We start from the raw sequence: 25,576 nt of genomic DNA, 5'->3' as shown, positions 1-25,576 counted from the left end.
GTTATCCTCACAGCCGTTGAGAGCAGTTGATTGTCTGTTAACACCACCACACTCAGTGGATGCTTCCCGACCAGAGGCTCTGAGAAGGCGTCCTACCTGAGGAAGATGTCTGGAGGGGCCCTCACCTCTCTCCCCCCCCCCCCCCGGCATCACTCAGCCAAACGTTAAGACGTCAAACGACAACAATTAAGACCTTGTTCTTCACGTCTTCCGTCTTTCTCTCGCTTCCCCTTGTTTCTTTTCCAGCTAATGAGATAAGGGCACGTCTCAAAGAATTCGGGGAGGACGTGTTTGCGTAAAAAGAATTTCTGAGGGAGTCTGAGGGAAGTCTGCAGGGCGAGCTCTCCATGCCAAAGCTGCATTGTTGTAACATCAGTCATGGAGGGGGGGGAGAAATCCCACAGGTGGTTAGTGTGGAGATGTCAGGGACGAGCTTCACGGCACTGCTGCAAACACTCAGGTTTAAAACAACCCCGGGGGGGGGGCTGCTTCTCACAACAGAGCAGGTAAAAAACGAACCAGTGATTTCAGGCTGATTTGGAGAAAGTGGCATCGACCACATCCGCTCCACAGATGCTTAGGATCAGGTGGGAAGTTTGCAGATGTACAGAAAAGCTCACGTCTCTGTCATTAAACCAATCATGAAGCTAATAGGCTGTTGTCTCGTGATGAATTATCCACTGGGGGAAAACGAGCAGTGTGTTTTTGGGGCTTCCAGGGTAAACGGCACATTGTCGGGCCAAGACTCTTCTTGATAGTTTCTTTTAAAACACAAATTGAAAGTTTCTTCACACAAAACACAAAACAGAGAAACTTTTACGAAGCCTGCTCAGACGCAGTTGGAGAGGAGATCATCAAGCAAACCTTTTCTAAAGCAGGCTGAGGATTGTTTAGCTGTTTTTGGCGTGATTGTGTTTCTGTGTTTGTGTTTGATTCTAACACAACAGCAGCGTGTAATGTGTGTTCTTCATCGAATGTTGAAATGACAGAAATGGCTGAATTTCTGCAGACATTGTCGTGTGGTTGTGTTGTTTTCTTATCCGGGATGTTTGCTCGTATGGATTCACGGTTTATAACCATTCAAATTTGAAGTTAGCAAAGTGTGACACTTGCAGATTTTAACTCTAACGACTCAAACACTGGACAGGATCCGTGTTTTTCTTTTTTATTACTCTACATTTGACCAGAATAAACTGTTTGTGCTGTTTGAAACTTTTTCGGTTGGAGATTATTTTAAGTTTTGCATGAAGTCTGTTGTTTTTTAAAATATATTGTTTTCACGGACTGGTGGTTTTTTCTCTGCTGTTGTTGTTGTTGTCTGGCGAACACATCTGCAGCTCAACCACAGAGCAAATACAGCAAAGATGGGGAAATGTGAGCGTGATAAACAAATGGCCGCCACCACACACTGGGTTCTTCTCCTGATCGAACTGGAAGCAGCTGAAAACTGTTTTCTGCTTAGGGTACTTTTTTGGCTTTTCTTTGCCACGCGTGTTCAGAGCCCACTGTTGAGAGCATGTTGCTGCTGTTGGATGTTGCTCTCCCAGATTCCTCCATGTTTTCTCTGTGGCTGTGGCTGTATTCACCTGGCAGGAAGTGACACGAGAAGTTTATTTAGAAAGTTGAATTCTTAAAATCGTGGCTGAGGCAAAGAGGGAGGAAGAGGAAGAGGAGGAGGAGGCTGGATGTTGGTGTCAGGGCTGTTGAAGCCATTTCACCTGCTCCATGAATAAACTCCCTCCATGTGAAAACTGCTTATTATCTTACAATATGAACACCTCCATTATGTTTGTGCACATGAAGACGTATTTATGAAGTTTAAAAGAAAACAATGATTTATTAATTAAATTCGTTTTTCTCCTTGAATGTTTCCCACCGTCCACAGCATCGCTCTGCACGTCTTCTATTTTTAATTCAATAATAATACATTTTATATGTTTATATCCTCTAAATAAAGAGGAAATCCAGCAGGTTTTTCATCAGGAAAATTAGGGAATGAGCTGATTTGAATTCTAAGAATGAAATGTTTCATTTTATTTATGTAATTTTCTCATAAATAATTAAATCTCTGAATTAATTTCCGTACATCACTCGGTTGTTCTGCCCTTCAACAGTAATCCAATGGAGATTGAGGCTTAATACCTTTATGAAAAATCTTGCAAAAATTATTCCTAATGGCAATTGTCATAAAAACCAGGATTATATCCAAGAACATTTTAAACACAGCTAAATAAACAATTAATACATAATTCAAACTGAATAGACACAGGTGGAATTTCACATAAACTCTCTTTGTAACTTGAAATCTCTGGATCATTTGTATTTCTTTGAATTCCTAAAAGAAGCTTCATGTGGAGTTTGATCATATTTGATTATAATAACATAAAATAATATTTTAATTAAATGTATTCCTTTTAAAAAATAGCTTTATTTCCTGCCTGGCAGTTGCTGACCTGCTGATGCAGGTGTGTTGTTTTCACATTGTGTGTTGAGCTGTTTTCTGTTCACATTGCTGAAGAGATATTATCTATTTAAACCAGTTTAACTGCAATTGGGAAAAACTGTGGTTTTAAAAAAAAGAAGAAAAGAAATCTTCACTGTCTTTTCTTGTTTATTTTAGTTTCATGTTTAGGTTCATGAAGATTATAGAAAAACCTAGAACTCTGCTTTGTTTGATTACTGCTCATTTAAATTAGACATTTTAACATTTAGTATTATACAACATTTAACATGTAAAATGCTGGATTTGGGTTTTGTTTTCAGTGATTAAAAAATATGAGATTTTCCTCTTTTGTTTGTGGGGTAATTACAATCGTCTAGGTGCCTGTCACACTCATATAAACTCCAGTGTGCAGCCATGAAGCTGTTTAATTCAGGGTTTTATTACTCAAACACACACTCAGACCTGATGCTGTCATTTCACGACTGTTTCCGGCTCAGCAGGAGTCTGACAAATTCCCCTCCGACACTTCTCTGGTCTCATCTGGGACATTTTGCTCATTTTCTGGGCAGCAAAAGAAGAAGAAGAAGAAACACAACACATCAGCATCCTCATCTGAAGTGTCTGGTCGTCGCTTCGGTGATTTAAACTGTGAAAGGTGCGGTGATGGCGACAATGAGTCACTGCTCGATCCTCACTGCAAAAAGTGCTCACCCTCACTATTCCACTCGTGTTTTTTAATTTGATTTAATCTGATTTTAAAGCGGAAACATCTACAAATAATGAGTTAATAAACCTGCTTGTTTCCAATGCATTTATTTATTATTTATTTCTAATGATCAGTCCTTAAAGCAGAGCTGAATAAAGGCGAATAACTACTCTGTTCTCTATTAAATCGACTTTTTGATTGGCTGCAGATTCGCTGCCTCCTCTCATCTTCTCTGGTGGTTTAAAAAAAAACAAAAAAAACAATAAGATTCAAAGGCTCTTTACTATTTCAGATAATTTCTCCCGACAGATATTTCTTGCAGTGTGCAGCGTCGGAAGTTTCACTTCAGTCATGATTCACCGCCCCCTCCTCAGCCTATACCTTTCATTGTGAATAGGGTCGTAACTTGTGAGCGGTACTAACCCGGGGGTTGTGTTCCAATTTTATTGTGATATGGTAATTGAATGCTTCCGGGGACGAAATGAGTTTGAGCTGCTGCTGCTGCTGCGCCTCGTTCCTCTCAGAGGAGTCGCTGCGCACACAGAAAACAACTGCGTGTTAATATCTGTAGAAACCTCCAGACAAGTTGCGCTATTACACTTTGACACATGAGACACTTGGGTGTGAGTCTGTGTGAAGGATTTAAAATGTGTTTAGTTTGAGATAAAGTTCTTGATTTAAAAGAAGAAGAACTCACAGCTGCTGCTTCTTCATCTCTCACTTGTTGCGCTTTTTGTTTTTTTTAATTCTTATTTTGGGAGCTAGATTTTAAAGATTCCATCCATGTGCAGGGTGCAGGCGGATGAGGATGATTATGCAGAGGAGACCTGCGATTTTGTTTAACTTTAAATTACTTGTTTTTATTCTGCAGCAAAGAGAATGTGACGTGAAACTGTGATTATAAGTTGTCTTTAGTCTTTTGCTGGTTGCACCTGATTCTATTGGATAAGAGTTTTTATAGGAGCACCTGCATCTCCACCGAAGATCCCTTACTTTCTTTCTGTATCTCCTTCTTTCTTTCTTTCTTTCTTTCTGTCCTTCTTTCTCCCTTCTTTCTTTCTTTGTTTCTCATCAGAAATGACATAGCTCTTACTTTTGATCAAGTTCAAATCTTTATTCTGTGGAGAAATATGATCATTTAAGCTTAAAACAAGATTTATACATTATACATGTTGCTGAATCACATGAGTGAAACCCCCTATTTCAGTTATTAATTTCAATCCTGACTATAGTAGAGAAACACATGTGTTTCCAACTCAGAGCATGTGAATTAAAGATTGAAATAAAAAATAGTTTCACCTAAAATTCAAATAGTTTGATGAGTTTTCTTCGATCAGGATCCTTGTTGATCTCATCCTATTATTGTTTGGTTTCAAGATGCTGACACTTGTTGATGATGCGGAAACACCGAAGTTTATCTCCTGCTTAAAGTTTCTATTTAATTTTTTTTAAACTAAAGTTGAGTCAAGACCTCACGAGACCTCAGTCCTGCGTGATGCCACTCAAGACGCCCTGATAGGCTGCTTGGGCTCCAACAGCGGCACCCATTAAAGCGAGAGAGAGGGAGAGAGAGAGAGAGAGAGGCTGATAAATGACCAGAGCGAGAGAGAGAGAGAGAGGGAGGGAGGAAGGTATAGAAGAAGTCTGCCCAGTAACAATCGCACAGCGGCGGTGGTGCGCTGAGGAACCATTGGCTCCTGCGCGCAGACACACAGGGAGGAGGAAACAACTTAGACTGGAGGAGAAAAAAAAAAGAAAAAACTTTAAAGAGACATTTCCCCCAGTTTTTCTCACAAGCACAGCTATACAACCAGCGAGCCTCGGATGGAAATTAACAGCTCTAAAGCTCTGAGGATTTTACAGTCCCGCAGTCTTCCCCTCATGCACTTCAGTCTTGTTTCATTCAGGGCTCGGGCTCTTTGAAGTTGACTAAGAATAGCAGAGGGATTAGCATATTTACCCATGCAGATTCTCTTTGTGGCTGCCATGTGAGGCTAAATCATTTGGCAGTCATTTTTTTAATTATCTGCTCATTTACTTTACACTCTGAGTTTCCACCTGCTTTGGTCAAACTTTTTTTTATATATATATTTTTATCCCTAAATGGATTGAAAAGGTGATTTATAGCAGGAATATTGTTTTTTTTTGTGCTAAAATAACCAAACCAACGATCTGTGTGTTGTCTTTACGAGAAGGTTGTGCAGAAGAAGAAGAAAAAAGTTCAACGCTGCCTCAAATTTCCTAGAAAGCTATCTCACCAACCACAAGCAGTTAGAGGCAGCTATTAAAAAAAATGGTCGACAAAGCGTGTGTGCGTGTGTGTGTGTCTGTGTGTGTATGTGTGTGTGTGTGTGTGACCTCTGTAAGTTAACATGCAGCCTTTATGGCCACATCCAGTATCTACATGCGACATCCTCAGCGCAGGTTCATTGAGTCCATTGAAACAAAACTAAAAAGAAACTCTCAGACAACTTGTTTAAATCAGAAATCAATACTAATTAATCACTTTCTTTGTATTGATCTTCCTTTAAACTCATATTCAGTTCACATTCACAAGGGACACTTGTTGCTCTACTGGGAGTAAACTGGGCTCATTGTGGCTTGTAACAGCTGTAAATGTGCGTAATTATGAACCAGACAGTCATTTATTTATACTGTGTTATTGCATAAATGACAATATCATATGATCATCCTCTTATCACAATCAAGATTCTGAAATAAGTGCACAAAAAACACACATAAATCATCTCTTCAACCTGCCAGCATCATACTTTCACTAAACCCTTATCAGCTGGATATATTTGATTCATCCAAACAAACGATAACATTTGTTTATTTGATCTCATAAGTCCTTAAATGTGCGTAAAGTCCTGTTAACCTCGGTGTAAGTTTGATTTTGTCTTGTGCTTGTGTCTTTGTGTTGTTGCGTCTGCGTTTGGCGAGAGTTTTACAAAGAAACGAGTTTAATAGAAAAAGTTGCCTCGCATGCCTGAGTGGAAGGAAGAGGAGTGCGAGCAGCGTGTTGCGTCTGGTCTATACAGAGGTAATGAAGTGAATTGCGTCAGTGGCGCACGCTGGGCAGGCTTGAAATGCATGCGCCTGCCGGAGCCAGGCGGATGAAAGTAGAGGCGCACTGTGGGGAGAGAGGAAAAAGTTCTCAACAAGGAGAGGCAGGACTACTCTGACGGAGCCCCTGCAGTCTCACTTTCTTATGCCTCCAATACACTTTCCCTGCCATCCCTTTCTTTGCGTTTTTAACTCCGCCGCACTGCTTTCCGCCGCCGCCGAGAGAGAAATCCGACTTTTTTCTACTTAAGTGAAAGCACCAGCGGCACCATGGAGCTGCTCTGCCTCGAAATGGACACCGTCATACGAGCTCGTCCCGATCCCAACCTCCTGTGCGATGACAGGGTCCTGCAGAGCTTGCTGACCATCGAGGAGAGGTTTCTACCCCAATATTCCTATTTCAAAGGCGTCCAGAAAGACATCCAGCCGTTCATGAGGAGGATGTTGGCTACTTGGATGTTGGAGGTACACACCGAGACACCCGACTGCTGACAAGCCTTATACAGGCTTATTATTTCCGTGCTCGACTTCTTTGAGCCCCCTGACTTGTTGCCTTCGCTGCTTTGCGGAGCTCGGTTTGCATTAGACGGACAACACGTCTCGCTCCCGGTTCTGGTTTCTCGCTGTTTATTCCTCGTTGAACGCGTCGTTTTCTCGAGTTTTTTTTTTTTTTTTTTTTTGTCGTACCACGTTTAAAGTCCGCTCGCGAGCCACCGCGTTTCTGAAAGCTCGAGAAATCCGCGACACGTCCGATTTTCTTTTAAACGCTTCCCCGGCCGCGTGCGCCAGCTGCGTGTTGATTCTTTACTGTTATTATTTTACTTAGGCTGAATATTTCCATGCACACGTATGCACTCCCCGATGCGCTGCTGCCTTGCGCTTCTCCATCGCCATGTTGGTTTTTTACAGGAGCGCTCGTGGCTTTAAACGGGACTTTACTGTGTCATAAACGCAATAACAGCGCTCGAAGCCCGTCGGCATTGACAGATGGGGCTCCTGGGTGTCCGCGGAATATAGAAATGATCTCAAAAAGCCTTGCGAACATTTAACGCATCTATTTTAAGTGTCGGAAGGGGCGAGGGCCTTATCTCTCCTCTTGCTCTTCCCCCCGTCGCATCGCCTCACTCTGGAATTGTGTTCGATTCTTGTCCCCTGATCGATTATTTCTGATCAACACCCACCTGTAAACATTCCCCGGGCTTCGATCTTTATTTTCATGTCAATATTATTCCGGTGCGACGCACTGGGGATTTTTAATTAATTTTTGAAATGAACATATCGGCTCGGCGGTGACGCACGCCACACCAACCTCTCGCTACTCGTCTTTTATTTTGACATTTTATTCATATTTGCGGCGCGTGCATTTGGATAGGAATTGTCGGGTATGATATGGAAAGGACCAATGAACATTATGATGTGAAAAAAACCGCCGTGGATAATTTATTTATATTTTTAATTATTTTATGAAAATATGACGAATGAAGAAAAGTCTGTTTCCGTGTGCTGCGCTGTCGGGGTGTTTTTGGCTTCGGCTGATTGCGACTTGAATTCATTTCTTAACCAGTGAACTGCAGGAATGTGACTCTATTGACAGTTTGTGTCCCGGACTTATTTCATTCTTTGTGAAATATTGTATTTCGATTTAATTCATGATGTCGCAACCGATTAGGGCTGGGCGCAAAATCTTGGCCGGGCCCCAACTATGTGTGTCATTGAATTTATATGCGCTCTTTATGTATTTAGACGTTTGTTTCGTTGTGTCATAAAGGTTTTATATACTTTTCAAGTGCTGGGAAATAAAGCAAGGTCACTGCAGGATGGGCGGCTGCGCGCAGATGCTAAACTGTTGCTGCATTGTCTCTTTTATTCAGGTCTGTGAGGAGCAGAAGTGCGAGGAAGAAGTTTTCCCCTTGGCCATGAACTACTTGGACAGATTTTTAGCCGTGGTACCCACCAAAAAGTGCAACCTGCAGCTGCTGGGCGCAGTCTGCATGTTCCTCGCATCCAAATTGAAAGAGACTCGTCCACTAACTGCAGAGAAGCTTTGCATCTACACAGATAACTCCATCAGACCTCAAGAGCTGCTGGTAAGCAACATTTGCCTCAAAAGGTTTTGTGCACACAAACTTCACATGGGCACCACTTAGAGTTCATGATGTCATCCCCAAACAAGGTTATAGTTCCATGACATGTTTCTGCATCATGTTTACTTCAGAGTCAACAGGTTTTTTTTATTGCATTTGATTTTGAGGTAATAAAATGTGTTTATTTAACAATTGAGCTGAGAGAACATCTCAGTCCAAACACCAGAGCTGGTCTGGGTTTCTCCCGAATGTGTCGGTCAGTCTCCAGCTCTGCGCCTCGCCGTCATCAAAGATCCACGAAAAAAAAGCAGGAGCCCCTCAGTGAATTGTCCCACAAGGGCTCTCTTCACTGTACAGGATGGTCTCCATCGCCATCTGGTGGCAGATATTTGCACAGAGCAACGAGGTCAGCTTGAACTCCAGCCAAAGTTCTGACTCTGTTCCTGTCAGTGAGAGAGAGAGAGAGAGCGAGAGAGAGACACACACACACAAGAGAAATTCAAGTTTGCCTTTTACAGTTTAACTTTCATCCCAAAATAACCGCACACGTTTCTGACGTTTGTGTCACGCTGCTTTTGCTCCTGACACATTATTCCACGCATAGGTTACAGCACGTGCACATGTACATAACTGATGATGCAGGGGCAGAGCAGCATAAATGTCATTCCTCTCTGTCCTATTTATTTGATAAGGCCGCTCTGGCCTGATAACACCAGCTGCTTTCACCAGCGCAAACCGATTAATTAACTGGGTTTTCACATCAGATAAGTATTTCCCCGCTGCGCTTGCGGTGCTACACAAACATTCCTCGGTAAACAACAACCAATCCCACCCATGTTGTGAAAGAGGCCACATATAATGATTCAGACGTGGCTGATGTTTGCAGGCCTGCCTCGCTGCCTGACTGGCGGGCGGCTCTCTGCCCGCCGCCGCCGCCGCCGTGCTGATTGCTGCAGCGTGCCTCCCCCCTCCCCCCCCCCCCCTCCCCCCCTGCCTAAGTTCTTCACAAGCTTCTGTTGGTTTTTTGTTGGATAATTTTCTGGAATGTATTTCTCTGCTTGAGAATATCGTGTCAGAGTTAATTCGCCCGTCTGCCGAGCGAAGGGTTCACTAGTCAGCGGAGTGGTCAGTCGGAGGGGTGGACTGGTACAAGGTGACCATTTGAAACACCACAGTGGGCGTGTGGTTAACCTGAGGTGGAGGTCGTGTGCAGCAGCGTGCAGCCTGCTGCGTGTAGCCTCCTACCTTTGTGCTCCCTCTGCAGACAAAGCCCTCAGTCCTTGAACCGGTTTGCTGAGGCCTCCGCTCAGTGTCTCTGTATAAGGCAGTATTTTGGCTGACATGCAGATACAGGAAACAGAGATCAGCTGCTCAGGGCATGTGATCGTTTCTTTTTCTCCTTTTTTTTTTTTTGGTGTGTTTCTTTTTTTTTCTTCTCATCTTTGGTAACAATTTCTTGTAAAAAGAACCGCAACGTTACAAAGAAGGTGTGACCAGAGGAAGGCAAGAGTAGCAGAAGGAAGTGGGTGCTTGCCTGCCACTCTGTCAGCACAGAGCCTGTGTTGCAAGGTTTGTCACTGCAGCCCTTCGCTGGATTGAGTCTTGCTCGCCGGCACCGATTTGAAAAGGCTGTTTGAGAGCAGGAGGCAGCCATGATGCACGAGAGCGGCTGCAGTCGACAAACCGCTGCCGGAAGATTTGCATTCGATCAAATAATCGGATCTCCCAGATTTTTGTTGCTCTCTTCTTCAAACCGATCAGATGATTGTTTCACCCTCAAAATCAAAAGGGTGTTAGTTTTCCTATTTCCTCCCATATGAGTAGTTTAAATTTTCCCATGAGTCCACGTCACTGACATTGAGGAGAAAAATCAGACGAGGCAAGAAAAAGGTCACTTTGAGCCTGAGCTGGTAGCAGGGTCCACGGCAGCCATGTTGAATTGTCTCATGACTGAGTCCATGTGGTCTCTCTCTCTCTCTCTCTCTCTCTCTCTCTTTCTCTCTCTCTCTCTCTCTCTCTCTGAGAGGGAAAATGAGGAGCATCCATAGTCCCGGTCACAAGGCTGCAGTCCGGAACCAAACCACCACATTTATTTCCCAAATTAGTCACCGACTCTTCCGTTGATCACCTCTGCTGAGAAGTGAAAGTACAACAAGGCACCGAGAGAAGAGGACGCCACACCTATAGCTCCCCCCCCCCACCACCCAACCTCCCACCGACACTCATCTCACAGCACATTTTTCCCAGGAGACCCGCATTAAAAGGTTTTGTGAAGTCCAGAGCGGTTAATTCAGGCAAATTCGATAACACAGGGAGTTGAGTCATGTTTGATTTGAAGCCCTTTAATGTGAAATGTTCCCCCTGAGAAACGGGTTGTGAATGATTTAGAAAGAAGTCTTGATCTTTTATTTGGCTCTTGACCTCGTTTATGTAAGTTGAGCGTAAGACGTAAAAAAAATATTCTGTGAAACACAGGATGCAAAAAAGGAAATAATCACGTTTAGTGTTGTTTTGCACAATGAAGGGTTTTTATAATTTAAATGAATTAGAGATTGAGCAAACAGATTAAACAACTTTTTAAACTTTTTTAAGATTACAAGGGTTTACTGCTGATCCTGCTCAACAAGCACAGCCTTCCTATCCATATTCACTGTACACACACACACACACACTGTAGAACCTCTGGTGGGCCTCTTTAGGAAAGTCCCCAGATGCCAGACAGACAGACGGGGGAGGGAGGCAGTGTTGTGAGGTCACCTGAGTTGGTGGCGCTGCTGGTGTTTCTCTGTCCCAGGCCTGGCCAAGCAGACGCTAATGCAATAACAATAATGCTTAACCCCCACACCCTGGCCACTGTACAGGGGCCCCCGGGGGCCCACCGAGTCGCATTCACACACTTTGAGGCCGCAGTCTCGAACAGCTGTGCCTAAAACTGCCTCAGTATGTAAATATGTGGTCGTACTTTGTGTCACTTAAACACTCTCAGTCCTTTTTCTCATTTTCGGTCAACTCTCTCTCTCTCCTTCCCCTTCCCTCCCTCCCTCCCTCCGTCCCTCCCTCCCTCCCCCCTCCCTCTCTCCAGGAATGGGAACTGGTGGTGTTGGGGAAGTTGAAGTGGAACTTGGCAGCGGTGACGCCGAACGACTTCATTGAGCACATTGTGAGGAGGCTGCCGCTGCCTGAGGATAAGCTGGCACTTATACGCAAACATGTCCAGACCTTCATCGCCCTCTGCGCCACAGGTAGGAAGCAATCACAGCTAACGTTTGTAATTGTGTGTCCTGACGAGCAGTCGAGAAAAAGATGACCTTACGTTGTGTGCAAAGGGTCAAATCTTATTTCTGCGACGTATCAAAAGCCCTCGTCGCTCCATAACATGCGGCAACAGCTCTGTGTGCCGTGGGCCAGTCACGGCCCGCAGTAACTCAAGTGAGATGCATTACCTCCAGGGGGGAAAATGTTCTGCATAAGAAAAGCCTGTGTCATGGAAGACATTTAAGCGTCAGACTCTTAGGTTCTGATGTCCATCATCTGTCTTCTCCCGGGCTGGTATGCGGTGGTGTTCCAGAGGCGTATCAGTGGCTTGCAGAGCATCCAGTAACACTTCAAAGCAGATTCTGCCTGGTTGAGGGGCATTCCCATGTCGCACAGGGTCGAGAAGAGGAATGGACAGGGGCGGAGGCAGGAGGGCCATTGTCTCTCGGCTCTTGAGGGGAATTGTTCCCTTGAGATCAAACATCCAGAGAGTCGTGGGAGGAACGAGGAGCCCTTAACATGATCTGAGGAGACGGCCCCGGTGGAGGCAGGGGAAGACGCAGGGGAGAACAGAGGAGTGAGGGAAGAGCCAGAGGAACGTATTGTTTTTGCACGGGCAATTCTAAGGCATGTCGTGTTTTCATATCTCTCCTGCCCCCACCTTCCCCGCACCTCCACCACCTTCTCACGCCTCCCCGCCCTACAGCTGGAGGACATGATAGCTTTCCCATGTTGAGTTCCCATGTCGGGATTCTCTATAGGGCAGGTTTCTCCTGTTTGCGCCACCTCCGCCCACCTCCTTCAGAGACACGAGGTGGAGTGCTGTGAAAACCGGCGCCTCCACCAGCCCCTTTAACAATCCATAAGAATTGATTTATTACAATACGGCTTTTGTCTCCTCTCTTCCTTTCTCCCTGTCTGAGTGACTCTCCATCATCAACACCACCGTGTTTTCTGAAACGCTCAAACAACAACCCTTCATGGGAAAATGGCTCCTTGCGCTGACATCATCCACGGGAGTGTGTGTAGATGAATAGATACGAGGGAGGCGACAGGTATTTAACACATAAAGCGATGGAATCCCCTGCTCTGATTGTGCAATCGATATGACAGGGTGAGAAAAACGCCCTCTTCTCCAGATCTGTTTTTTCTCTTCGTCGTCTCGTGCCAGCGGAATAATGTGTGGAATGACAGCGTGTCTGTGCTCGGATCTCTTCCCCAAAGCAACATTGTGAAAGACTCGGCATGCACTTTGTCCTTAATTGCTCCAATGAGGCAGTGGAAATACATTTACGAGCCTCCTGGAGTCGTCCTCCTGACATTGTGTTTTTAGAGGGGGAGACTCTCTGGAGTTAGCTCTGGATTAGCAACAGGTCATTTGTCTGTGCATGCTCTCCTCAGACCTGTATCCAGGCAAACAGAGAGTGAAGGCAAGGCGGAGAGAGAGAGAGAGAGAGAGAGAGAGCATGAGTTAGTGAGTGAGTCAACAATTTGATGCATCTGAACATCGCCGGGAATTCGAAACCTCGTTTGCGGAACGTTCCCAGCCGTAAATCCTCGAGGGGTTATCTGCTGAGAAGGTAAAGTCACGGCAGAAGGAGCCGAGGATTTACATTTGCAAGACGTTTGACAACGGGTCACCTGTGGCCTTCCCATTCCATGCAGCCCATTCAAACCACCGCCCACCACTACTCCCACCGCCGCTGCCCCTATAGTGAAAAAGAAAAACACGCATGAAAACCGCGGCTCTCTGTTTTCCGGGGGAACAAGAGAGCGACGAGGAGAAGTGGAGAATAAGGCCTCTCGTCCCTAATGGCTCCTCTCTTTTGATGAAACAGTTCCGTTCGAGCCACTCGGTGGGATTTTGTCAGGTGGCGCAGGCTGGCTCTGTATTAATTAATAACATTGGCTGGTCCATTCACGACTATGCAAATGGCTCGGGGGGCTCAGCTAGAGGCTGAGAGAAAGGAGACAAAAGGCTCGGCCCTTACATTTCATATGCAGAGCCGTGCGAGGGTCAGCGCTGCGGGGCCACTTGATAGGAAACACCAGCGCTTCCCTCAGGCAGGCCGCCGGATAATAGCCCAGAAACAAGCTCATTAAGGGAGATTATGAACCTCCATTCCTCCACACAGACACCAAGCACTCCGAGCTTCCTCTTCCATTCTTATTCAATTGAGGTAAAGTGGGAGAATGGACGGGGGGCATGGGGCAGACAGATGCACCCCCAACCTGTCCTCTGCAGTTATTGAGCTCCGTCTTCGTGCCATATTGGCAGGGATTATAGTTTTTCTTTTTTTTTTTTGTTAAATATATATACCAACTCCAATAGCGCTCTCTGTAATGGTATGCATGGAGTGGTGACAATGGATTTAGAAGTTGATCAAAAGAAAATTTCTGGATTGGGGCCAACGGTTCTGTCCGAGAGAGAGAGAGTCAATTGTCGTGGAAGACACAAAGAGCGTTTTGATACAAGCCTGGACTTAGATAATAGTCGTTTAAGTAACCGATTACTTTCATCGGTGGAAAAGTATTTTTGTTTCTGGAATGTGGAAGTGTCTCTGGGTTGTGATTAACTGGTTAGAGTTAGACACACTAATGATTCACCAGCTAACAAACATGAGAGAGGTCGAGCTCTTTCTTATGGCTTCACTTTCACTCTTGGAGATTTCTACCAACTTTGCCCTGGAAGGAGCCATTTGCTCTTATTGTGCAGCATATTACAGTAAATCTTATTTACTAAATGAGGGAGCGGTTTGTATAAACCCTGCTCTTCTCAACTTTCACACAGTTGTCGCCTGGAATCATATTCTCGTGCCCACTGCAGGAACACAGCTTATTCCACTGTTTGCTTGGTTATACAACCCGTAAGAGTTATATGTTGGATCACATGTTGAAATACACTTCATTCTTATTGCAGAACAATGAAGAAGTACACAGCTGTCATAAGAGATTTGCCTAATGTTAAAAAATGTGTCTGTTCAGTTTTTTGTCCTCGTATCCCCCAAAGCTTTCCAAGTCCTGCGCCCAAACTTCAGGAAGGGAACTTGCCCATTTTTTTATGCAACAGTGACCACTCAGATGTTCTGAAGTGACTCATGCACTGAGGATGTTAAGTTTCACTGGTCCGGAGGCAGGAATGCTTCCTCTCCGAGCGGCTGCTGCTGCTGCTGCTGCTGCTGCTGCGGAGAATCCCCTCCAGGCTCCCAGCTCGGCGTTCTGGAGACGAATGATTCATCTTCAGATGTGGTCAATGAAAAATTCTTTACTGGTGTTTGTTTACATAAAAGCCCCTTTCATGTGCGATGAGTCAGAACCCCCGACAAATTGGCCACTTGCTCCAACAAATTATCGTTCGCTCACCATCACGTCCGGTTTGGCTGAATCGTCAACACGCGGAGCCGGAGGACGCTTCCTGACAGTGTGCGCCCCAAACCTGTGACACAGAGTGAATCATGGAGTGGCACGTCCTGAGTGGGCGCCCCCTCACCTCGCCGGTGTAATCAGCACCACACTCTTAAATACCCGCGGCCAGCTGAGTCACTGCAGAAACATGAGGAGATAGCTTTCTAACTCTGGGTGGGGGGGACGTTATCCAGCAGAAATCAAAACACCTTTTAAACGTACATGTTTAAGTTGGAGGTCGCGGTGACCACAGACTAATATTTGTTATTTGAAAGTGAAGTGAATGTCGGCGGCAGCTTGAATGACCTGAGTCTCAGTGTTATTCTCTCTGCTCAGCTCCCGATTGGCTAAATCTAATCAGCTTCACATATATAGACGATCAGAAAGAGTTTTGGAATTTCAAGCAAAGTGAGCCCTCCTTCAAACTTCTCAAAGTCTGAATGCTCCTCGTCGCTGATAGTTGCCAACGCCTCGAGGCTGCAGCTGTGACAGTGGAGATGATGGTGCAACACTGAAAAAAGAGTTGTCACAGGATGCTATAATTAAACAGGAATGCTGTTTTCTGGCGAATGACTTGAAATCGGCTCGAGCCGGCTGCGTGACTCAGACTCTCCCAAGTTTCGTTTCGCGCTCGTCGTCCACAGAGCGACTTGTGTGGGACAGGACTGGAATGGAATATGACTGATAGCCGTGATCGCGGGGTTAATATTTAATATTTCTGGAGGAGCTGCACCAGGCGGAACATCCGAAGACGTGTTTTGACTCCCCGGGGCCGTGTATCATTAATGGTGGAACTTACTGTCATGCCAATCCCCAAATGATGTTTGTTTTAGGCCTTAACCAGTCCACAGTAATGCCGCTCCTTTAATAAACAAGGTGAATAAGGCCTACATGTATAGAATACAAGACCCTGATTTATAGCGCCGGAGCGAGAGCCGCCGGTGAAAAGGAGAGCTTTTTTCTTTCTTTTTTTGGCTGTTGTTCAACTTTCCAGCTTTAATTAATTTACAAGTTTAATGTGCATACTGTGCATAGCAGCCACCCAGGAGGAGTGGGCCATGTAGGGAAGCAGCCTGTGTGACCAGAGGCCTGGGGATGGAGTTTCACGGGGTAGGGAGCAGGGAGGAATGGAGCCGAGGGGGCACCGGGAGGAGAAAGGGCCATTGAAGGGGGTGAGAGGCGTGCAGGCCAGGCCAGCCAGCCGCTGCTCACAGGGAGCTTTCCATCGCAGGCGTCCCCACTCAGCTACATACACTGTTTATCCTCCACATGAATACCAATGAGGGCCTCCTAAAATACGGCCATTCTTCCCCCCACATGCAGCAGCCACCAGGCCGGAGTGTCAGCCCGCATCGGCTGCACGCGCGCGTCCTTGTTCGGCTACAGACCTGTCTTGTCTTGAGTGCGAAAAATCAGCTTGCTGCCCACTGCCCGCCACTCAGCTCTCCCACAAACCTCCATCTATGCCCAGTGTGTGTGCGCGCATGTGTGTGTGTGTGTGTGTGTCTGCATCTTAAAGCATAGGAATTGGTTCATTGTCTCTCGGCCGCTGTCTCTGAGGTGTCTGCCTCCCTGCCTGTCAGTCTGCACTCACTGCACACGTACAGTAAATCCGTGTATGCCTTTGTCCTGTTACCCCTCTATAGAAAGTTGTGCTCTTACAGCAGTGATGTAATGCCGGGGGGCTTTGTGCGCTCCTTCCTCTTGGCTCGAGGTAGCCTTTAATAAATCGCCCCTTGGCAGAGGCCCAGCAGCTAACACAGGGGTGTATAATAAGTTCATTTATTTGTCAACACTGAGCCCACAAGATGAGAAAGCGCCGGGCTGTGCATGTTAAAAAGGCAGTGAGGGGGCTGTCTTTACAGCTATCAAAGGGCCCACCTCTTTGATTCCACATAGAAAAAAAGAAGGAAGAAAAATCTCCTTCAGAGCCATTGCGTGCAGTTTGCTTTGCAATTGAATATGGCAATATGTTAATGTGCAGGCTGCTCCTCTGCCCCCACTGCCCCGCTCCTCCAGTCCATAGGTGGCCCCGGGAGGAGAGGCATGCCTGTGGGGTGGGTGGAGGGGTTGATGGGGGGGCAGGAGCGGAGGGTCACTGGAGGGCGACTCTTTTATTCTCCCCAAGAAACCCTCACAAGATTCTGGACACAGACTTAAGAGTGATGTGCAGCGGAGTTGTCTACACCCTCTCCCCTCGACCCGCCCACCACCTTCCCTTCTTATTCTCCTCGTTGCCCTGTCGCCACACCGGCCATCCCCTCGCTCTTCATCTTCCCCCCCACCCGCCGACCCCGCGAGCTCAACCCCCACCCCGTCTCCGGCCACAGTCTTTTTGTCCGGCCTGTCGCGCTGAATTGTTATCAGCGGAGAGGGGATGGATGCTGTGTCTCTCAATTGGGTGAAATGAGGTGATGACTCTGGACAATGGAGTCACACTCTTCTTCCTTCCCCTCTTGCAGGTCCGCCACTCTATTAATATGCTAAAAGATAGGAGGGCCGCCAATGCAAACCGCGGCCTGTTGTAGCAACAAAGAGCGGGGCATGTGTGCCATTCACTGCCCCCATCCGAGCAGGCCATGTGTTGTCCAAAGAGAAAGGTAGAAGTTGAGCAAGAAAGAGAGAAAGGAGTGTGTGTGTGTGTGTGTGTGTGTGTGTGTGTGTGTGTGTGTGTGTGTGTGTGTGTGTGTGTGTGTGTGTTTGTGAAAACCTCTCTCTCTCTCCCTATCTGTGTGTCTCCCTCGCTCTCCCCCTGTATGCCAGTTGCCTTGCCTTTTCGGGCTTCTGGCCCGTTCACAAGCTGTCTCATTTGCATTATGAATGACAGTGAGGGGAGCTAACAAGGTTATTGGTCTTTGAGACGCACGCCTGTGACCACACGTGGAAAAAGGACCTACAGCAGTGAGCATTGGCAGAGGCACTGAGCCTCTTTATTCCTCCCTTTCCAAGCGCTATGGGGCTTTTTTTTTTTTCAGCGAGCACACGATTTACTCAGGAGATGGAAGAAAAGGGGCCGGGCTGGGGAGCGGGGGAGCGGGGGGGGGGGGGGGGGGGGGAGCGGGTGAGGGTGGTTGCTTTTCAGCTCCTTTACAAGCCAAGTGAACCCTCATTATCCAGGCCCCTGGTCATTAGTGAGCGCTGCGTTCAGACCCGGTACAATGGAGGGATTATTTATTAGCTGACTGCTAGATTACCAAATCATATTGTCTCCGGGAGGCATGTGTGTCTGTGCCCTGTTGTGTGGAGCGCATGAATCCAAAGTGTAATTTAGAAACCGCACCAGGTGAATAATAACAACCAGAGAGATTCCCTCTTTGTGTAGCTGCGCCCCTCGCTGAAAGCACGTTCAACTCAACTGGTGTTTCTCTCTCTCCCTCCTGACAGATTTCAGATTCGCCATGTACCCCCCCTCCATGATTGCTACAGGAAGTGTGGGGGCAGCGATCTGTGGCCTGCAGCTGGATTCCACTGACCAGTCACAGTGGGGCGACAGCCTGACAGACCTGCTGGCTAAAATCACAAACACAGAAGTGGTGAGTTTCATTTTATGACACCTCAATCCCACCCGGAGCTCGGTGAAACTAGTATTATTTTTCTAAAATGAAAATGTAAAAAAAAGGCAGAATTCCAGTGTGGTCTTGTTAGTCATGGTTTTGCTGAGAGGTCGATACTTTCAGCTGCTGCCCTGCTGGAAGCTTTTCATCTCCCCCTTCAGTTTACATCTCCTGTGAAATGCCACAATGAACTCATTGAATTACCACACACACACACACACACACACACACACACACACACACACTCACACAACTTTGCAATCTGTTAAAACGCAAATGTTCTTTTGTCAACCTGCGTGTTGAGGGTGTGAGTGTTTGCAACAGACAGTCGTTGAGATGTTGAAATCTTCTTCGTCTGGATTCTTCCTCCTCAATCTCATTTTGAAGAGGTCCCACTGCCCGTAAGTGTCATAAGAAGAAATATAAAAAAATGAGGAACAAGGAAAAAAGTTAAAATAAATGATCACCATGCAGCAGAAGATTGCACACATTTCTTTTCCTCTCCATCAGTCCCCTCTCCTCTCACATAAAGAGTTCTATAAGTTGAGCCGGGGTAGAGAGCGTACACAGTGTAGGCTCTATCAGTGACAGGAATGCGGTCCAGGCCGTTGTGTGTCTGTCTGGGTGCAGTGACTGTTACGGTGGCTGGTGAGTTTGAGTCCAAACACAGGCACAGGGTCCTCGGCTGGCTCGGGGACGCCTGGCTTTCATCAGGCGGGTGCAGGAGGGCTTCGGCTCTTTGCTGCAGAGCCGCTGAGGCCGAGGAGCCCGACACGGGGACATGATGAAGTGGAGCAACTGAGTCTCTGTGGGGCGGATTTGTTTTCTGTGCATTTGACCGGTCCTGACTGTTCAGAGGCAGCGGGCAGCCACAGAGCGGCGTCCAGGGACCGGCTCCAGCTCGGAGGCCAGCGCCTTGGCACGAGAAGTCCAAACACGATGGAAATGGCTTTTCGGTTGGTAATAGCAGACTTAATATAAACACCAACATTTGTGTCCTTGTGTGCGCGCTGCACAGGGGGCGGCTCAAAGGCCGTGACACTGATCCCCGGCCTCAAGCCCCGGTATGCTAAACTCTGTCCCAAAAGGAGGCCAGGCAGGAGGAGGAGGAGGAGGAGGAGGAAGAAAGTTGTTGAAGTGTGAAAAGGACACTGAGGGGGTGTCGTGCTTCCCTCAAGACAATCAGCCCTCTCTCATCTCCTCCTATGGTTCCTAATGCATCACTGCTGGAAAGCATGGCTCCCTCTGGTGCGAGCTGTGTGAAGTCTCGCCCAGCAGCTGAGGAAAAACAAATAGCTGGCCTCAGCAGCACAGGGCCTCAGTGTGTTTAGGCTGCGAGGTCGTAGACTTGAGGGAATTAAGTCGCTCTGTGTCTCTATGATCAACTCCTCGCATTCCTGGATTCGGACAAGCCATGGCTCTCAGTAAACACAGGAGGCGAAGCACGGGGCAGCCGTCCTAATTCAACATATATGAAGGGCTTTAGTGCAAGCTGCAGAGGAGGCCGCCAAGAAACACGCGGAGTATCTTTTAGTTTATAAAGTTACTCACATCAGACTTGTGATATCACATTAAAGTCCTGCAGGACAAAATGCCCAGAAGTTGTTGTGGCGTCTTGTTGTGTTATTTACACAGTTTGTCGTGGATTCATTTTTTTAGTTTTGTCACACAACCAAAGAAAAATGCTAAATGTTGATCGTCGATCGTCGATCGTGTCACGTTAACACCCGCCCCTGGTCTCCCACAAGCTGAACCACTTCATACGTCAATTCAACATCCAAGGGACACCCCCGCCTCCCGCTGGACGTCAGTCACCTGGGGGGGGGGGTAACGAGAGTGAACATGGACACACGTCGCTCTGTATTTATCACTTCAGCGGCAGCCGGTAGAGTTGCTCCTCGTAGCGGGTCGAGCCCAGAGAGCCAGGCTAAATATGAAGGAGAAGCCAGTTTCATCCCCGACCTCTGCAGCCGATGCTGCCAACAGCATCATGCCCCCCCCCCCCCAAACCACCCCCCCAAACCACCACAGCTCCCTGTTGGCATCTCTGGTATCCCAGCAGCTTTGGTTTTTCCAGTTGAGCCGCGATCGGGCCACGTTACCATCTTGGACCCCTGGTGTGGCTGGGGGAGGGGGGGGGGGGGCTGGCTGTGTGTCTGATGAGCCGAGTCACAATGTGCATGTGACATTTGTGTTGACAGATCAGTTGTGAGTCTCTGAATATCCCTCAAACGGAAGCTGCAGTTAAACGCTGGGAAACTCCACAGACGGCACCAAGTGTAGATTCCCTGTGAATATCAAGAAGGTCAAAGTGTTTTAAATCCTGAATGAGTGAAACAGGAAGTTGAGGTTAGAGAAATGTGTGGGTTTAAGGCCATCACTTCCTAGATCTTATCAGTTTAGTCTTTTTCTCTTCTCTCATTCATGTTTTTTTTTTTTCTGGTCACGGTCACACACACACTACAGCACATTTTACACGGGTTGTGCAAGGCAGGAATGTCACGCCTTCATTCCACAGTGTCGCTTTGTGGTACGAACACACAATGGGCTTTTCTACCTTTCGGCCGGAAGCGGAGGTATAGTCACGGAGCCGGATCGACGGGGAGGGAGACACCGGAAACACATTTTCCCTTTTTTCTCTCTTTCGTCCGTTTTCGTTTCTCTTTTTTAAAAATCACTGTGGTTTCCAGTGTGGCCCAACTATCGCTGAGCTGGTTTCCGTCAGGTTGCATTTGAAGTCTTTTTTTTTTTTTTAAAGCAGCAATGTGTTAGAGCCGTGCAACAAAGATGCATTTATTAGGGAAGATTATCTCAGATGACGCAGCCTGCAGGCCTCGCTGCTTGTGGTGTTCGGGCACGCAGGCTGAAGAAAGAGAAAGGTCACATTCTCTATTGTGACTCGTTGAAATTCAAGTCATGTGGTGACTCCTTATTTCCAGCGTTAGCCCCTAGAGTCCTTGAAATCTGTAGTGTATGTCGTCAGTGTGTGTGTGTGTGTGTGTGTGTGTGTGTGTGTGTGTGTGTGTGTGTGTGTTTGTTTCAGCTGTCTGACCACCAAGTCCTCCCAGAGTAGCTAACACTGTCTTCTGTGGTGCAGTCAGCAGTTTAAACACATTCCACGGCTTCACACATTTCTTCCTTTTTGGTTTTCTCCGTCTGCACGACTTCCACCCCCCCCACCGCCGGTGTCGCAAAAGCCGCCCGGGGACAAGGAGCACATACGGCTGATTGTTGCAGTGTGATGTGTGAGATGGGATAGAGAGAGTTCTGTAACTCCAAGGGAAGATCTGCAAAATAAGATGCTCCAGTAAAGCACCACCACCTCCCATGGTCAACCAGTATGCGAGTACCTAGAGCTCCTCTGCACACTGGTGTTTCCAGAAGTCACACATTGAAGGCATTAAAGTTTCTTGAATAAAGCCCTTGGGGCTTGGCATGGGAATCGAACTCTAAAGAGATGCAGAGACGGGGGGGGGGGGGGGTCTTTTAAGCAGCATTCTTGTGGCAAGACACGGGCAGTTCCTTAACATGTTCTACGCTTTACTTAAATTTCTCACAGGCATTGGGATTTTATGACCAATGGGGCGCATGTTGGTGGGAAGATTTCGTCTGTGTGTGTGTGAGAGAGAGAGAGAGAGAGGTGTGTGTGTGTGTGTCGGTGTGTGTGTCAGTGTGTGTGTCGGTGTGTGTGTGTGTGCGCACAAGCCCTCGTTGGCGGCCGACCTCTGGAGGAGATTAAGGGACAGACGCTGGTCGGGTTTCCTCCACATCGGACCTGTTGCCCCCCCCCCCCCAACATCAAATCAGATTCAGATTGTGAACAAAAAAAAATCTCACTTTCTTCTCTAATCATCGGTAAACGCTGGAGAACTCCAAATCAAAATGATGTCAAGGCAGCGATTGGTTCACGCAGACTTGAGATATCAGCAATAAAAAGCATTTATCCTGAGTCACTTTAAGAGATTCCACTCGAGAGGAAATCTTCTAAATCGTTGGCAGCACAAAGCCCGACTCCCCCTGTGATGTGTCCGGCTGTTTGACCTCTGACCCCGCGACCTCTCGTCACCGAGCCGTGCTCTCGGCTCTCGGCTCTCGGCTCTCGGCTCCTCAGCTGCAGCAGGAGCTGAGGCCCAGACTCAGACTGTGGCCCATCAGGTTTAAATTAGCTGTGAATTGCTGAAGAATGTCTCCCCGCTCCACAAGTGGTACACTTTCACCCGTCCCTCCGGCCATGAGCGCTCTCAGTTGTGCTCTGCCTGCATCTGCCCCTGCGCTGCCCTGATCCACCACCAGGGAGCAGTGTCAGCCCGGTGGCTCTGACAGGAATGTTCACATTAGTTTGTCGTCTGCTTTATTTTGAATGACATGTCGTCGCTGCTCCTCACCCCCGCGACAGTTTGACCTTTCTCTCCCGCGAAACAATCCATTCAACAGCCTCCTCCGACCTCCCCCCTCCCCCGCGGCTCCCCCCTCGCCCCCCCCCCCCCCCTCTCCCGCGCTGCCCTGTCCCCTCTGTCAACCCTCCATCAGGGAAGGATATGAGGGCTCAGCGCTGGTGAGAGGCTCCCGTCCCAGGTGGATTCTCAGATTGCCGCCGCGGCCCTTTGATGGTGAAAGGCGAGCCGGCCCGGCCTCAGATGGATCCCCCGCAGGCCGGCCGGCCCACAGACTGGCTCTCGTTAAAAACGCAGCACCTTTGTGTTCCCACAGGAGGTGGATGTAATTAACATAGCTTTAGTACTACCTGTGTTTTCAGCCGCTCTGTTGTCAAGGCTACTTCTGTTTGGGTTCTGTGTGTGTTTGAGAACAGGAGAGTCGCCGGGTGAGGGTGAGGGTGGGATGAAGGAAGTCGTGGCCTCTGTGTGTGTCTGTGTGTGTCTGTGTGTGTGTGTGTGTGTGCACGTGAGAACTATAGGGTCGGTGTTCCGTGCACAGCGCTGCAGGACTGATGTAATGCTTGGGTCTGGTCCGTGTCTGTGTTCAGTTCTGGCAGAAGCCGGAGCTGCTAAAGAGTCTGTGGTCATTTAAAACCCCCGGCCTGAGATGCCCACCAGGGGCCCATCTGCTGCCCCACCAGGGGCCCCTGCTTCTCAGGCCCTGACTTTACTTTTCATGTTTCTCTTGTTAACTCTAATGATTTGTCCCTTGAGAACCTTGGAGCTATAACTTCTGATGTGGATTAAAGTGTCTTAATTACATGCTGAGCAGATAAGAAAGTGTTTAGGGACGGATAAAGTTCATATGTGAGAATAAAAAGTTCTTAGGGGAGAATACTTGATTAGATATTAGTATTAAAATGTTTTTTTATGTATGGATTTAAATCTTAAACTTTAAATGACATGAAAAAAACTGTGTCCCCCGTATGATCAGATAATATTGAAAGTTTTTCTGGCTTGATTTGGAAGAGAGAGAAACTTCCTGCCTCTGTTTTAGCAGATTCACATTCTGATATATTATTCTAACGCCTCGTTCTCCTTCTTGTTTTCCGCAGGACGTCCTCAAAGAGTGTCAGGAGCAGATTGAGCGCGTGCTGGTGAGCAGCCTGCGTGAGGGCCGGCAGCAGCAGCAGCAGCAGCAGCAGACGCAGAGGGGCCCCAGCGACAAGGGCCTGGACGAGCTGGACCAGTCCTCCACCCCCACAGACGTCCGGGATGTCAACTTGTGAACCACCAGAGGGCGTCGTCGCGCAGGATTTCACAGAAACAAGAAAAAAAAAGAAGCATCATGAAAAAAATTCTTAAAAGATGAAAAAAAAGAACAAAAGAACAAAAAATGTTTAAAAACACAAGCCCCTTTAAAAGAAAGAGAACAATGCTTGCTAGTTTTTTTTTTTTTTTTGTAGATTTTTTTCTGTTCTTCAAGTCAAAAAAGAAAAAAACAAAACGCCTGCCCACAAAAAAAAAAATTGATTTTCTATGATGTTTAAAGCAACAAATTAGATTCAAGATGAAGCTCTGTGGTGCCTTGGATATACAGAAGGGAAGCCAATCATATTTGCATTCTGCCTTTTGATTGTATCGTATGATCTTTAAATTGTACCTGAACCATAGCGTGACAAATGAGGCTGTTATGGTAGAAGTTGTGGAAACCATTAAGAAAAGTTGCATACATGGGATCACAGCGAGGTTCAAGATTTCTCTCCTTCTCTCTCTCTCTCTCTCTCTGCGTTTAGTTTTATATGAGTATTATCACTATGACATTAGTGGCCGCTGTGAGGGAGGACACGTGTCCCGGCTCCTCGTCCCTCAGAAGGTCCACGTGTGTTTGTGTGAGGACGAGACAGACGGAGGACGCTGTGAGAACATTATGCTAAAAGTCGGCGGGTCCCAATTCCAGGGAAGAGAGTGGATGGTAATAATTATTAGTAGTATTCGTAATATTATTATTAATGTTATTATTGGACATATTTTGGAACTGAGTAGTAGAGATCAATAAGCTCCTTTTTGTCAGGCTGCTTGTGTGTGCGTCAGTGTGTAGGTGCAAGTGGCTGCGTGTTTGTATGCCAGTTTGCATGCATGCCTGTGTGTGTGTGTGTGTTTGTGTCTACATGGTGGCGTGTGTGTCTGTGTGTGTGTGAATGCTACATGTGATCTTGTATCTATATTAGCAGTGTGCATCCTACAGCGTGAGGCACTTAAGCAAAGTCAAGTCGTGGACTCACGGTTCCATGAGGAACGTCCACGGAGCCCGAGGCTACACACACTTTGTCCATCAGTATATAACAGGGCATCTATGCTATATCACTGCCTTCGTGCATTAACGCTGAGTCGCGGCTCCTCGTGGCCCGACCTCGAGCTTCGGCGTGCGCGGACTACGAGTGAGAAAGGGGCTCCTGCTCAGAGCCCCCCCCCCGAGGCGTCTCCCCTCGGACTCACAGGTCACGTGAGGTGTTGGTTTTATTACTGCCGTTCAGTTAATGACATATTACGGATACTTTGCTCTTTTTCGCGTTGTTACGATATGGTGTTTCCTTTCCTCAGTCATGAAAGGCTGCTTTGAGTCCGGACAGAGGAGCGGAGACCTCTCGCATGTACAAAAAAAACTAAAACCCCCCAGGAGAGGG

At 47.2% G+C, this 25,576-nt stretch overlaps 1 protein-coding gene and 1 long non-coding RNA gene across 2 annotated transcripts; one reads left to right on the top strand and one right to left on the bottom strand.

Moving 5' to 3' along the window:
* Positions 1 to 1,156: 1,156 nt before the first annotated feature.
* On the bottom strand, positions 1,157 to 3,868 carry LOC128444848 (uncharacterized). The gene is made up of 3 exons (XR_008339194.1): positions 3,847 to 3,868; positions 2,906 to 3,004; positions 1,157 to 1,586 (listed from the first exon to the last, which is right to left on the bottom strand). It is a non-coding gene; the product is annotated as an uncharacterized LOC128444848 (long non-coding RNA).
* An 885-nt stretch (positions 3,869 to 4,753) lies between these two features.
* Positions 4,754 to 24,502, top strand: ccnd2a (cyclin D2, a). The gene is made up of 5 exons (XM_053427510.1): positions 4,754 to 6,680; positions 8,087 to 8,302; positions 11,382 to 11,541; positions 18,344 to 18,492; positions 24,005 to 24,502. Exons 1-5 carry the CDS (start codon positions 6,486 to 6,488, stop codon positions 24,176 to 24,178), a joined length of 894 nt encoding a protein of 297 aa, XP_053283485.1. The 5' UTR covers positions 4,754 to 6,485; the 3' UTR covers positions 24,179 to 24,502.
* Positions 24,503 to 25,576: the final 1,074 nt, after the last annotated feature.

This window comes from Pleuronectes platessa, chromosome 7 (genome assembly GCF_947347685.1).
Source record: "Pleuronectes platessa chromosome 7, fPlePla1.1, whole genome shotgun sequence".
Taxonomy (NCBI): Eukaryota; Metazoa; Chordata; class Actinopteri; order Pleuronectiformes; family Pleuronectidae; genus Pleuronectes; species Pleuronectes platessa.
The sequence above is the reverse complement of the archived record's forward strand: the minus strand, read 5'-3'. Positions and strand labels throughout refer to the sequence as shown.